General features: G+C 39.4%; 1 protein-coding gene across 1 annotated transcript; it reads left to right on the top strand.

The window, feature by feature from the left end:
- Positions 1 to 4,842: 4,842 nt before the first annotated feature.
- On the top strand, positions 4,843 to 10,530 carry LOC123086093 (novel plant SNARE 13). The gene is made up of 10 exons (XM_044507796.1): positions 4,843 to 5,093; positions 6,539 to 6,631; positions 6,906 to 6,999; positions 7,078 to 7,115; positions 7,393 to 7,493; positions 8,128 to 8,207; positions 8,279 to 8,335; positions 9,123 to 9,215; positions 9,300 to 9,374; positions 10,099 to 10,530. Exons 1-10 carry the CDS (start codon positions 5,017 to 5,019, stop codon positions 10,210 to 10,212), a joined length of 822 nt encoding a protein of 273 aa, XP_044363731.1. The 5' UTR covers positions 4,843 to 5,016; the 3' UTR covers positions 10,213 to 10,530.
- The last annotated feature ends 1,477 nt before the right edge of the window (positions 10,531 to 12,007 follow it).

The raw sequence follows: 12,007 nt of genomic DNA, 5'->3' as shown, positions 1-12,007 counted from the left end.
GAGGCTGGAAGGAACCTTGTGCTATGACGACCATTTGCTTTAGTGAATCCAAAATACTTCTAAAACCACACCTTAATTTGTTGGTCTGATGTACACAAGAAGGTCATATTTTGTTGGCAGTAGATGATGGAGAAATTAGTGATTGGGTTGTAGGGAAATACATAGGAGCACCTGGGTTCCACCCCCTATATGAAAATTAAATTCAAAAGATAGCAGGGAAAATAAAAAATCTAAAATATTGGGATCTCGAACTTGGGTGCCCAATCTACTCCCTAGCAAAATACAGTACACACTAAAATCCATCCAAACAGGTTTTGTCTATACATAGGAATTTTCTTGTCTTTTTTGCCACATATACGTTTCCTGATATTTTTGCACAAAGTTTCACATGGAAGTAGATTGGACACCCAGGATTCATATCCCAAAACCCTAGATTTTTTTAAAAAAAATCTCGGTATTTTTTGAACATAATGTTCGTATAGGGGTGTGGTGCACCCAGATACTACAAATTCTCTTCCTTCATTGTAGGCTTATAAGGGATAGTTATTTATGTCTGTCGTGTGAATAGAAATACCAGGCTTCAATTAGTTATCACATGGCCTATCAATTGAAAAATTGCTTTCTGATGATACGATGTATGATAGCCATGCGCATGATGTTTTCATGTATTGAGACTGGGATTTTTTGGATGGGCGATAAGCTTCCCATGTTTGATTTTCTTTTACCTTTTCAAATTCGTCCGATGCGGTTGAGAATGGCACCGCCAGACCGGTGGTTGATATGTCTCCAACGTATCTATATTTTTGATCGTTTCATGGTATTATATTATCTGTTTTGGATGTTTTATATGCATTAATATGCTATTTTATATTATTTTTGGGACTAACCTATTAACCTAGAGCCTAGTGCCAATTTTTGTTTTTTCCCTTGTTTTAGAGTTTCTCAGAAAAGGAATACCAAACGGAGTCCAAACGAAATAAAACCTTCGCGATGATTTTTCTTGGACCAGAAGACAACCAGGAGACTTGAAGATGAAGTCAGAAGAGCCACGAGGCGGTCGCAAGGACAGAGGGCGTGCCCAGGGGGGTAGGGCGCGCCCCCACCCTTGTGGGCCCATCGTGACTCCACCGACCTAATTCTTTCGCCTATATATACTCTTATATCCCCAAACCAACGAGGGGAGCCATGAAAACACCTTTCCACCGCCACAACCTTCTGTACCCGTGAGATCCCATCTAGGGGCCTTTTCCGGCGTCCTGCCGGAGGGGGATTCGATCACGGAGGGCTTCTACATCAACTCTATTGCCCTTCCGATGAAGCGTGATCAGTTTACTTCAGACTTATGGGTCCATAGCTAGTAGCTAGATGGATTCTTCTCTCTCTTTGATTCTCAATACCATGTTCTCCTCGATGTTCTTGGAGATCTATTTGATGTAATACTTTTTGCGGTGCGTTTGTCGAGATCCGATGAATTGTGGATTTATGATCAGCTTATCTATGAATATTATTTGAATCTCCTCTGAATTCTTATATGCATGATTTGATATCTTTGTAATTCTCTTCGAACTATCGGTTTGATTTGGCCCACTAGATTGGTTTTTCTTGCAATGGAAGAAGTGCTTAGCTTTGGGTTCAATCTTGCAGTGTCCTTTCCTAGTGACAGTAGGGGCAACAAGGCACGTATTTTATTGTTGCCATCAAGGATAAAAATATGGGGTTTTCATCATAGTGCTTGAGTTAATTCCTCTACATCATGTTATTTTGCTTAATGCGTTACTCCGTTCTTTATGAACTTAATACTCTCGATGCATGCTGGATAGCAGTCGATGTGTGGAGTAATTGTAGTAGATGCAGGATCGTTTTGGTCTACTTGACACGGACGCGATGTCTATATTCATGATCATTGCCTTAGATATCGTCATAACTTTGCGCTTTTCTATCAATTGCTCGGCAGTAATTTGTTCACCCACCGTATTATTTGTTATCATGAGAGAAGCCTGTAGTGAAACCTATGGCCCCCGGGTCTATCTTCCATCATACAAGTTCTATTTTCCATCATACAAATTCTAGTTTCCATCATATTAGTTTCCGATCTACTATTTTGCAATCTTTTACTTTCCGATCTATAAACAAAAAATACCAAAAATATTTACTTTACCGTTTATCTATCTCTATCAGATCTCACATTTGCAAGTAACCGTGAAGGGATTGACAACCCCTGCAAGTTGTTGTTTGTTTATGCAGGTATTTGATGACTTGTGCGTTGTCTCCTACTGAATTGATACCCTGGTTCTCAAAACTGAGGGAAATACTTACTCTACTTTGCTGTATCACCCTTTCCTCTTCAAGGGAAAAACCAACGCAAGCTCAAGAAGTAGCAGTGATCTTCGACACTTTTATTTTGCCATATATGCAATGTTCCCATTTTATTTTGTTCCTTTTCTCTACAAGATAAGATCTATACTTAACCTTATGTTTAATCTGATGTTGCTCATGTATATGATGTTGCTTTAGTTTTAGGAAAAGTTTCACATGTTGGATGTTTTCTTCCTTTGTCAAATATTTATAATAACTACCTCGGACTTGCCTTCACATAGGTAAAATTGCTACTCCCTTCATTCCTTATACAAGGCCATAAACTTAGAATACAGGTACCAAGGTAAAATTTAATGACTGCTTTGCAAGCTAACTTTTCTTTTTGTTAATCAGGATCATTAATACGCAACATGCATGTAAGGAAGGAATGAGAATGAAGTAGTTGATTGTCATTATGACAGCATGCATGCAAGTATTAAACAAGTTGCTAGTAGGAGGAACATCATTAATTTTTGCATTGATTTCTGTTAATGGCCTTGTATAGATGCAAAATGTATTTTTCATAGTGACATTGTATAAGGGAATGCAAGAGTACCATAAGTGGTTGCTAAAACCTAATTTTACCAGCAGTTCGGATTTGACATGGTTTCTGCGCTTGGTCAAATGTAAAGTTACTGAAAAATGCAAATATTTTTTACGTGCACATGGTTTCAAATGGGACTCTGCGCCATTGGGCGCAACAGGTCCTCAATTGATTTCCCATTTCATGTTTGCACTTCTACTCCCATCGTTCTAAAATAAGTGTCTCAAGCTTAGTACAAAGTTGAGACATTTATTTTCGAACGAAGGGAGTATTATGGAACAACATGTCATAAACATGGCGTGGGATATTTTTTTCCCGTTCCCTTCAAAAAAGAAGAGATGGCTATAGAAAGTGGCTTCATCACGGAGCAAAAGAAAAATGTCGTGCAAGGCATTGTTTGTTCAGCTCCTTTCAAAAATGTAGGAATTACAGTGCATCTGACATATATAAAGGGTTGTGAAGGCAAAATTCTATGGATCCAGAGGAGTGGGAGGGGAGAGTTTACCAACAACGTATAGGACAAAGCATGACTTGGATTCCTAAGTCCCATCTAACATAGCAAAATTGTATAAAGAGAATGCCTGCATTTTGAAAACTCTATTACATAGTTTGAGGCTATGTTTCTTTCAATTTTCAATATTAAAAGGATCCTTATTATTGTCAAATTGTCAAGCATTTATTTTCAAATAACTCTTTTGTTTGACGTAACGGGTAATGTTATTATACATTTTATTATAGACAACAAAGATGATTTATTCTTTTTTCTTAAGAGGGTTTAAATTTGTATCATATGTGCTTACCCATAACTAATCCAACTAAACTATATTTTTTTCTTCAGTTCATACATAAATTCAACAGATCTTTAGGCCATTTGATGCAACGGGTCCACTAGAACTAGTATTGTAAACCCAGCTAACAGGCCATTGCGGTACGCGGAGCCGAGGGGAGCTCATATTGAGCGCTGTAGGCGTCGCTGGCGCTCGCACGGACGCGAAGTGGGCCGGCCCAGCAACGTGCTACAAAGCAAAAGGAGAATGCAAATAAATTCGAGGAGACGTGGGACTCGAACTCCCGACGCCCAGTAGCCCCCCACATGAGTTAACCACTACACCATGTTTAGTTCGTTGATTACATAAGGAAAACAGAGTATTCACATAAACCATGGATTATTTGACTAAAGAAAACATAAATATTAAAAAGCATTCACATAAACAATGAATTGAAAAGAAAACTTCACAAAAATGGAAAAAGTTCATGAATTTGAAAAAATTTCATTGAATTTTAAAAAAAAGTTCATTGAATTTGAGAAAAGTTCACCAAATTTGAGAAAGAGTTCATCGATTTTGATAAAAGTTCATTGATTTTGAAAAGAGTTCATCAAATTTGAAAAAAGTTCATCGAATTTAAGATAAAGTTCATGAAATTTGAAAAAAATTCATCGAAAATCGAAAAAAGTTCATTGATTTTCATAAAAAGTTCAATGAATTTTAAATGTTCATTAAATTTGAGAAAAGTTTATCAAATTTGAAAAATAAGTTCATCAATTTGGAGAAAAGTTCATGGATTGTTGAAAAAACGTTCGTTGATTATGAAGAAAAAGTTCCTGGATTTACAATCGCGCATTTCAGAAAAAGAAATAAATAGAAAAGGAAAAAAGACAGAAAAATAGAAAAAAGAAAAAGAGATGCGAACTACTAGCAAAGAACAAAAAGGACGGAAGCAGTTTCAATCCATAAGTTCACGATGGTTCTAGTGGTTAGGTCGTTACGCTGAGAACTAAGAGGTCTAGAGTTTGATTCTTTGGCTGGCGCCATTTTTGCACTTTAAAACAGATAAAAGGAAACGCTAAATAGGCCGAGCCCAGCTAAGGAGCCTGCAGGCGCCGGTTTGCAGAAATAGAAGAAACCGGCGCCTGCAGCGCTAAATAGGATTTGCCGGAGCCGAGCCCTAGGCACCAACTCACGACAACTGCCTCTCTCAGTCTCTCTCTCTTTTATTAGATCAAAAAAACTGCCTCTTTCTTTCCCCCTTCTCCTCGTCGTCGTCCTCCCCCCACCCCCCGCAGGTAGGGTTTGCGCCGGATAGAGGAGGAAGCGTGGAGGCGGGTGAAGGCACCCATGGCGAGCGACGTGCCCATGACCCCGGAGCTCCAGCAGATGGATGGAGAGATCCAGGACATCTTCCGCGCACTCCAGTGAGTCCCCCTGTATACCTCACCCTCGAGTTACTGTCTCAGTTTTCTTTCTCGCCAAAAAGGAAGAGTTTAATGTTTCAGTTATCCCCCAATACTCCCTCCGTTTCTAAATATAAAAATACGGACAATATACAGATGTATATAGACGTATGTTAGAGTGTAGATTCACTCATTTTGCTCCGTATGTAGTCTATTTTGAAATCTCTAAGAAATCTTATATTTAGGAACGGAGGGAATACTTGCTACCTCGGAGCGGTGCTATCCGCTTACGCGTTAAGGGAAAGATGTGTTTCGGTAGTGGAACTGGAGCTCTGAATGCTGGTGCAATTGTGACCTCTTTACCTGCTTTGGTTGTCACTGCTTACAGTTACTCGCTCATGTGTTATACTGGTATAGCAAAGGAGAGAAATAAGTTAGCGTGGGGAGTTTTGTGATGGAATGATGGATGTAATTTAGTATAGGATTTGATGGCTTACTGCACAATTGTCTAGCTCATTGAACTGTCAACCTGTCTGGGAGTCGTTCATGTGAAATTTACAGCTGCTGTCATAATTTAGACTTACTGTAGAGATCATCAGTACGGGAGAAACATACTCCCTCCGCTCCATAATAACTGTCGTGGTTTTAGTTCTAACTAAAACCACGGCACTTATTATGGAACGGAGGGAGTAATAGATAAGGTATTTGAGCAGAAACCTGAAGTTCTGTACTGGTGACTTCAGCATAGTCTCCTTGCTTGTCACTATTTACTATCGATAACTTCATTGTGAACTACGTACAGCTTGCTGGAACAATTCAGACAGGTGTGGTTACCTTGATCACATGTCAGAAGTCGGAAATACTTAATTCAGATTTTCATCACAGAGTTGCTCATTATCAATGAAGCAATGATTCAATTCACCGTTCTTATATTATCTTGATGATTAAAATGAATAGAGATAAATACCATTTTTCACATGCAAATTTTGATATATAATGGTCCAACGCATGTGCATCGGATGTTTGAACTTTGGGCAACCTGAGTACCTCTCAAGCCTTTGTTTTTTGGTGTCAATGTTACAATATAGTATTGGCCATTGAAACCTAAAAGCACAATTTCAGTAAATGTGGACGGGGCAGGGTTATCTTGATTTTTGCATTCACAAAGTCCTAATTCTAGCTAAGTTTGGTTCCAGCAAATCCATAATCGGGAATTCTTCCTTTCTAGCTTGAATTCTGAATGACATGCTGCAACTACCAGTGTGCTTATCTTATTTCGATAACTAAGTGTAGCAATGTACAAGCTCTCTTGAGGTTAATCTGAGTCTCCTCAATAGTGGAATACAAACACCTATGTAAATTATCAAACTCATGTTCTAAAGCTTTATTGATTTTACTGAAATACTCAAATTAATTTACCTGCCTAGTTAAGTCGTTTATTCACGTGCCCTTTTCTGTATGTGCAGAAATGGGTTCCAAAAGATGGACAAGATTAAAGATTCTAATAGGCAAGCTAAACAATTGGAGGATCTTACAGGGAAAATGAAGGAGTGCAAGCGGTATGCCAGGCTGACAGCATTCTTCAGTCTTAAATCTGCTACTGTAAAGTCTTTCTTTTTTACTTTCATCTTGACAGTCTTACACTGGTGTTAATTTCTCATATATTCATCCTTCAGTTCTTTTATTCTTAGCTTGAAACTTTGGCAGTTAACTGGCTGTGTGGTGCAATACTATCTGATTTGTGTCATTTGATGACAATTTTCCCTTTGCTGGATACAATCATGGATGTGCCATGCTCTATGTAATGCGTAAAGTTCATATTTGTCTTTGCAGCTTGATCAAAGAGTTTGATCGTATTCTGAAAGTCGAGGAGTCAAAGAACCCTCCTGAAGTCAACAAGCAGCTAAATGACAGAAAACAGTATATGGTCAGTACATCATTTCAGTAGGCTCTTTGTTGTATGCCATTTGCACCCTTCTGTAATCAGTTCTTATTCACTATACAGATCAAAGAGTTGAACTCCTATGTCACCTTGAGGAAGACGTAAGTATACATTTTGTTTTGTGCAATAAGTTGCTGATATGCTCCACGTAATCTTAAGGAGTATTAGTATTATTTATTGAATTCCTTCGTTGTAACTGTTATGGATGCAACTTGATTGCATTGCGAGGCCCAAGGGGCATATATATATTACACAAGACTTGGGGTACAAGGAAAGGAAACATAGCCTAATAGGACTCCTAGACCTAATACTAATGCTCCTTAACAGTAACATCTGGAATTTCAAAGATAATGCTAACTAACTACAGATCTCTTGCAGATACCAAAGTAGCCTTGGTAACAACAAGCGGGTTGAACTCTTTGATATGGGTGGTACAAGTAGTGAGCCTGCCGCAGATGACAATATTCAAATGGCATCAGGTTAAATTAACTGAGGCCTTTTAAGCTGTGTTTAGTCTCTTGCGAATAATATCGCTAAGTCTATGATTATCATATGCCTTACTGATGAGTTTTCTCTGCAATGATACCAGTAACATTCCAATGTATAAATAAGTTACAATGGGATTAGTTGATTTCCTGACTTTTGCCAGTATAACTACAGTAGTTCTGACTTTATATTGGTATAGGCTATGTTCTTTGTTGATGAGTTGATGTGATATATGGGAGTATGGATGTGTGACATCGTGAACTCATGGTTTATTGGAGTTTCTCATAATTTCTGCTGAATATAACCACACGGAATGTCGATAAGGTATCATTTATCTGTTGTGCTCCATTTTATAAGCCAATTTTATCTTAATTTGGTTCATGTCTCCAGTGAAAAAAATAACCTTTTTTGCACGAGAATGGTAATCTAGACCGTTATCTTAATTGGCTCCAGATTCGGTATTATAGTGAAACAAAGATAATGCTTGAAGTAGAATATTTTCCCAAGACCAAAATGATTATCACAAGATTTTACCATTTCATATTATTTTCATCATATATAAAAAGAAGTGTCAGTTTCCAAGCCATATATTTATGTTGGTTCTTATGGAAGGACCTGGCTATGCAGCTATGACGAATCAACAACTCGTTGATTCTGGAAGAAACCAAATGGATCAAACAGACGAAGCTATTGCACGTTCAAAAATGGTTGCTTTCTAAACTATATATACTCTTGAACGATTTTCTTTATGGCAATTTTAAAGTTTTTTCTTGTCTAGGTTGTTGCGCAAACTGTCGAAGTTGGATCTCAAACTGCTACAACATTAACACAGCAGGCAAGATTTTCTGGAGTTTAAACAGCAAATTTTCCCCCTTCCATGCTCGTTTCTTGTGGCGTAAATGTGTGTTTAGTAGTTGCATAGAAAAATTGTTTTTTCATACCTATTCAGTACTTCTGTATTAAAGCAGATTTTAAAAATCTGTTCTCCACTAGAAAGAGCTTGTATGTTTTTATTAAAAGAATCAGAGGTAAACATAAATGTATTTGTTATTGCATGGTACCCATCCATGATTTATATGAGAAAGCACAGCTTTTTTGGAGTGAAATATACAAAGTTTGATTGTAGCGCAAACACACCCAGTGGACATCAGAATTCTCGAATTAGGTAGACATAATGTTGTGCTGCTATTAACTGACTGTTTTATTTAAGTCTTATATTTCATTGTAAGGGCTACCTTATGTCAATTATCTAGAGGTGTTACGAAGATTCAGCATATAATTTAACTCCCTTGGTGGTATTGAATGCTTCAACATCTTGTGCCACTGCACAAGAATAATATAGATGTGCATCAGACATCCTAGATATTCCAAAACTTTATCTTATCTACTCTTAAAGTTGCCCCGTCCCCCCAAATTCACTATGATGTAATACTACCCTACATTGCATTTAGGTTGTGATTGACTGATTCATATCTCACACTGCATTCCAGTATCCATAACTTTTCTTGTTTTCCTCAGATAAATTTCTAGCATGCATGCACATGATATTGATTTTTGTTTTTGTTTTTGTCCAGAAACATGATAATAATTCTGACAGCACATATTATCCTATACTTTTGCAGACGGAACAAATGAAGAGAATTGGCAATGAGCTCGATTCGGTTCACTTTTCGTTGAAGAAAGCTAGCCAGCTTGTGAAAGAGATTGGCCGGCAGGTTTCTCCCACCTCTCTCTGTGTGCCCATTCGTGCTTGTGAAGTGGCACCTGTACCTGATATTTGGAAACTCTCCTTGTCGCAGGTAGCAACAGACAAATGCATCATGGGGTTGCTTGCTCTGATAGTTTTTGGCGTTATTGCAATTATCGTTGTTAAGGTAAAATTTCTGCTATTTCTGTTTGTCTATTGTATCCAGAGGACATGAAAGATTGCCAGCTCATGACCAAATGCACATGCATTCAAGTACTCCCTCTGTAAACTAATATAGGACATTTTAGAGACTTGACACAAAACGTCCTATATTAGTTCACAGAGGGAGTATTTGTAAAGAATGAGAACATAGGGGAAAGAAGTCCCCTGTTTTATTCTTATGAAGATGAGTCCTTCAACCCGGGTCGGTGACAACTCACCTTGGAGCTGTCTACACTAGACCACGGGAGAGTTTTTGCATTCAACTACTACCTCCGTCCGGAAATACTTGTCGCTGAAATGTATGTATCTAGATGTATTTGTAGTTCTAGATACATCCATTTCTGTGACAAGTAATTTGGGGCGGAGGGAGTATTTGTTAATATAGTAATGATAATGGCTTGGCATCACTCTACTACATTAGGGAGCGAAACAAGGTTCATTGGAACTTTTGAGCACACATAGTGATGGTGAACATTGATGCTACTATTTTTTTTGTTGCTGTTATATCTTGTTGCTCTGTTTTTCTAATCCTTATAAACCGAACTGTGAAAGATATTTATTTTTGCCATCCTTCAAGTCATTTTCTGTTAAAAAAAATTGCCCACTGAGACTTTCCATAGCATCTACTGTTTTTTCCTGTGCATAAATTGGATTTGAGTCGGAAGATTTCACCATGTTTGTCCTACCAGATTGTCAACCCGCATAACAAGAACATCCCAGATATCCCAGGAATGGCTCCACCTGCTCAAAATTTTCAGACTAACAGGAGATTGTTGTCAGCAAAAGCTTTCAGAGGTCTTTGATGATTGCATGCGGTGGTTTCATACTGCAGTCCTTTTGTAACAAAGCTGCTGGCAGTGCGCCATGAGATACGTTGTAACAATTGTTCTGCTCATGTATATTATTTTCTGTTGTGTGTATATGCACTATGCAACAGAGATGAGGTCTCTTCTACGAGTATGTAGGAATACCCCCTAGCACTTTATGAAATTTCAAATGGTAGAAACATAATCAGACGTTTTAGATCAAAGTAGTGATCTAAAACGTCTTATATTCGGATTGATACTTGGCGAATTCGCTACGCGGGCAGCTGTATTTAATTGAGGCAACAAGTGTGACTAGGGCTGCCAGCTAGTTGCTTCTGTATGCAGTGCAAAAACCTCCAAGGCTTCAGCATCAGTGCACGAGAAAAGAAAACACTATAGTGGCGTTTTGGCTCTGGCATCCAGGTGTTCTTTGTATACTGGACGTCCAGCTGCTTCTCTAGATCTGAGCCAGGAGCAATTAATGATGATATAAGTTGGCTTAGAAAATCAGGGAAAGCAATTAATGATGATGTACGGTGGCTTAGAAAATCAGGGAAAGCGGCATGTATGTACCCGTAGCAGCTCCCCTTGTGAGACCCCGTTAGGGCCGGCGACGGCAGTTTGGCTATGTCGCGATGGGCCATGGTGCAGGATTACCGTGCCGACTGTATGTCAACGACAAGGCACGGGACAAGCGCGAAGCATAGAACTGTTCCAATCTCAAGCCTAGTCCAAGGCCCAAGCGCAAGCCGCAACTCCCGTATCGGCTTGCAGGTCCAGAATGGGCCCTTGGCCTTGTAATGATATAACTAGAGCGTCTCATCTGGTAGAGGGTAGGCGGCCGGACGGCTAAAGACTGGAAGGATAGCGTGTGTGTGTGTGTGTGTTTCCCTCCTCTCCTCTCGATCCCCTTTCCCCATGGATTTATAGCTCGAATTCGTAATCATGGAGTAATTGAGAGATAGCCCTGACAATCTAGTATCAGAGCTGAGCCCCACGCCACCCTAAGGGCGGCTTCCTTAGGGGGTGGGGTGTCAGGAACCTGACCTTGGGCAGTGCTAGTGACTTTAGTCCCACCTCGGATATGGGAGGAGATTAGGAGCTCCTTATAAGGGAGAGTGCCACATTCCCTCCAAGCCGGTCTTTTGGGATGTAGTGGGCTCTTTGCTTGTACTGGAGTGTCCAATGCGCACCGGAAACGTTCGAACATATGCTGATGGACCGGAAACGTCCGAACATATGCCGGAATCCACTATTCAGTCCACCAAAACAATGCAGTTGAAGATGCAATTACAAGGTTTAAATCTAGTTTTTCTGGTGGATTCTGGCAGTTCACACTCCTTCCTGCATGCTTCCTTAGCTGGAAAGTTACAAGGGCTAACTCCAATACCTAAGGTACTAGTGAAGATTGCTAATGGAGACATTGTGCCCTGTGATTCTCAACTTTCTGAAGGTGTATGGTCTTGTGCTGGCCATAAATTTACAAGTTCCTTTAAGATTTTTCCTCTTGGAAGTTATGATGGCATTGTGGGTATGGACTGGCTCTCTACTCATAGCCATATGTTGGTGGACTGGGAACAACATTGGCTATCATTTGTTTACCAAGGGTCAGAAATAACACTGTTGGGTGCTGCCTCAGCGTTGCCTGAAATCACAGTGGTAGAAATCTGCTCCCTATTGTCAACTCCTAATTTGCCCATACCTACTGAAGTGCAACTGATCCTTGATGAGTACAAGCATGTGTTCGAGCCACCTACTGGCCTGCCTCCCAGACGTCCATATGATCACACAA

Source organism: Triticum aestivum, chromosome 4A (genome assembly GCF_018294505.1).
Source record: "Triticum aestivum cultivar Chinese Spring chromosome 4A, IWGSC CS RefSeq v2.1, whole genome shotgun sequence".
Lineage (NCBI taxonomy): Eukaryota > Viridiplantae > Streptophyta > Magnoliopsida > Poales > Poaceae > Triticum > Triticum aestivum.
This window is presented reverse-complemented; position numbering and strand designations above follow the sequence as displayed.

What these genes read in the sequence shown, in the direction of transcription:
- LOC123086093 (XM_044507796.1), top strand. Translation starts at nt 5,017, where the DNA reads ATGGCGAGCGACGTGCCCATGACCCCGGAGCTCCAGCAGATGGATGGA. An exon ending in TATGTCACCTTGAGGAAGAC is followed by an intron (nt 7,116 to 7,392) that starts GTAAGTATACAT and finishes GATCTCTTGCAG; the next exon opens with ATACCAAAGTAGCCTTGGTA. An exon ending in CAATATTCAAATGGCATCAG is followed by an intron (nt 7,494 to 8,127) that starts GTTAAATTAACT and finishes CTGGCTATGCAG; the next exon opens with CTATGACGAATCAACAACTC.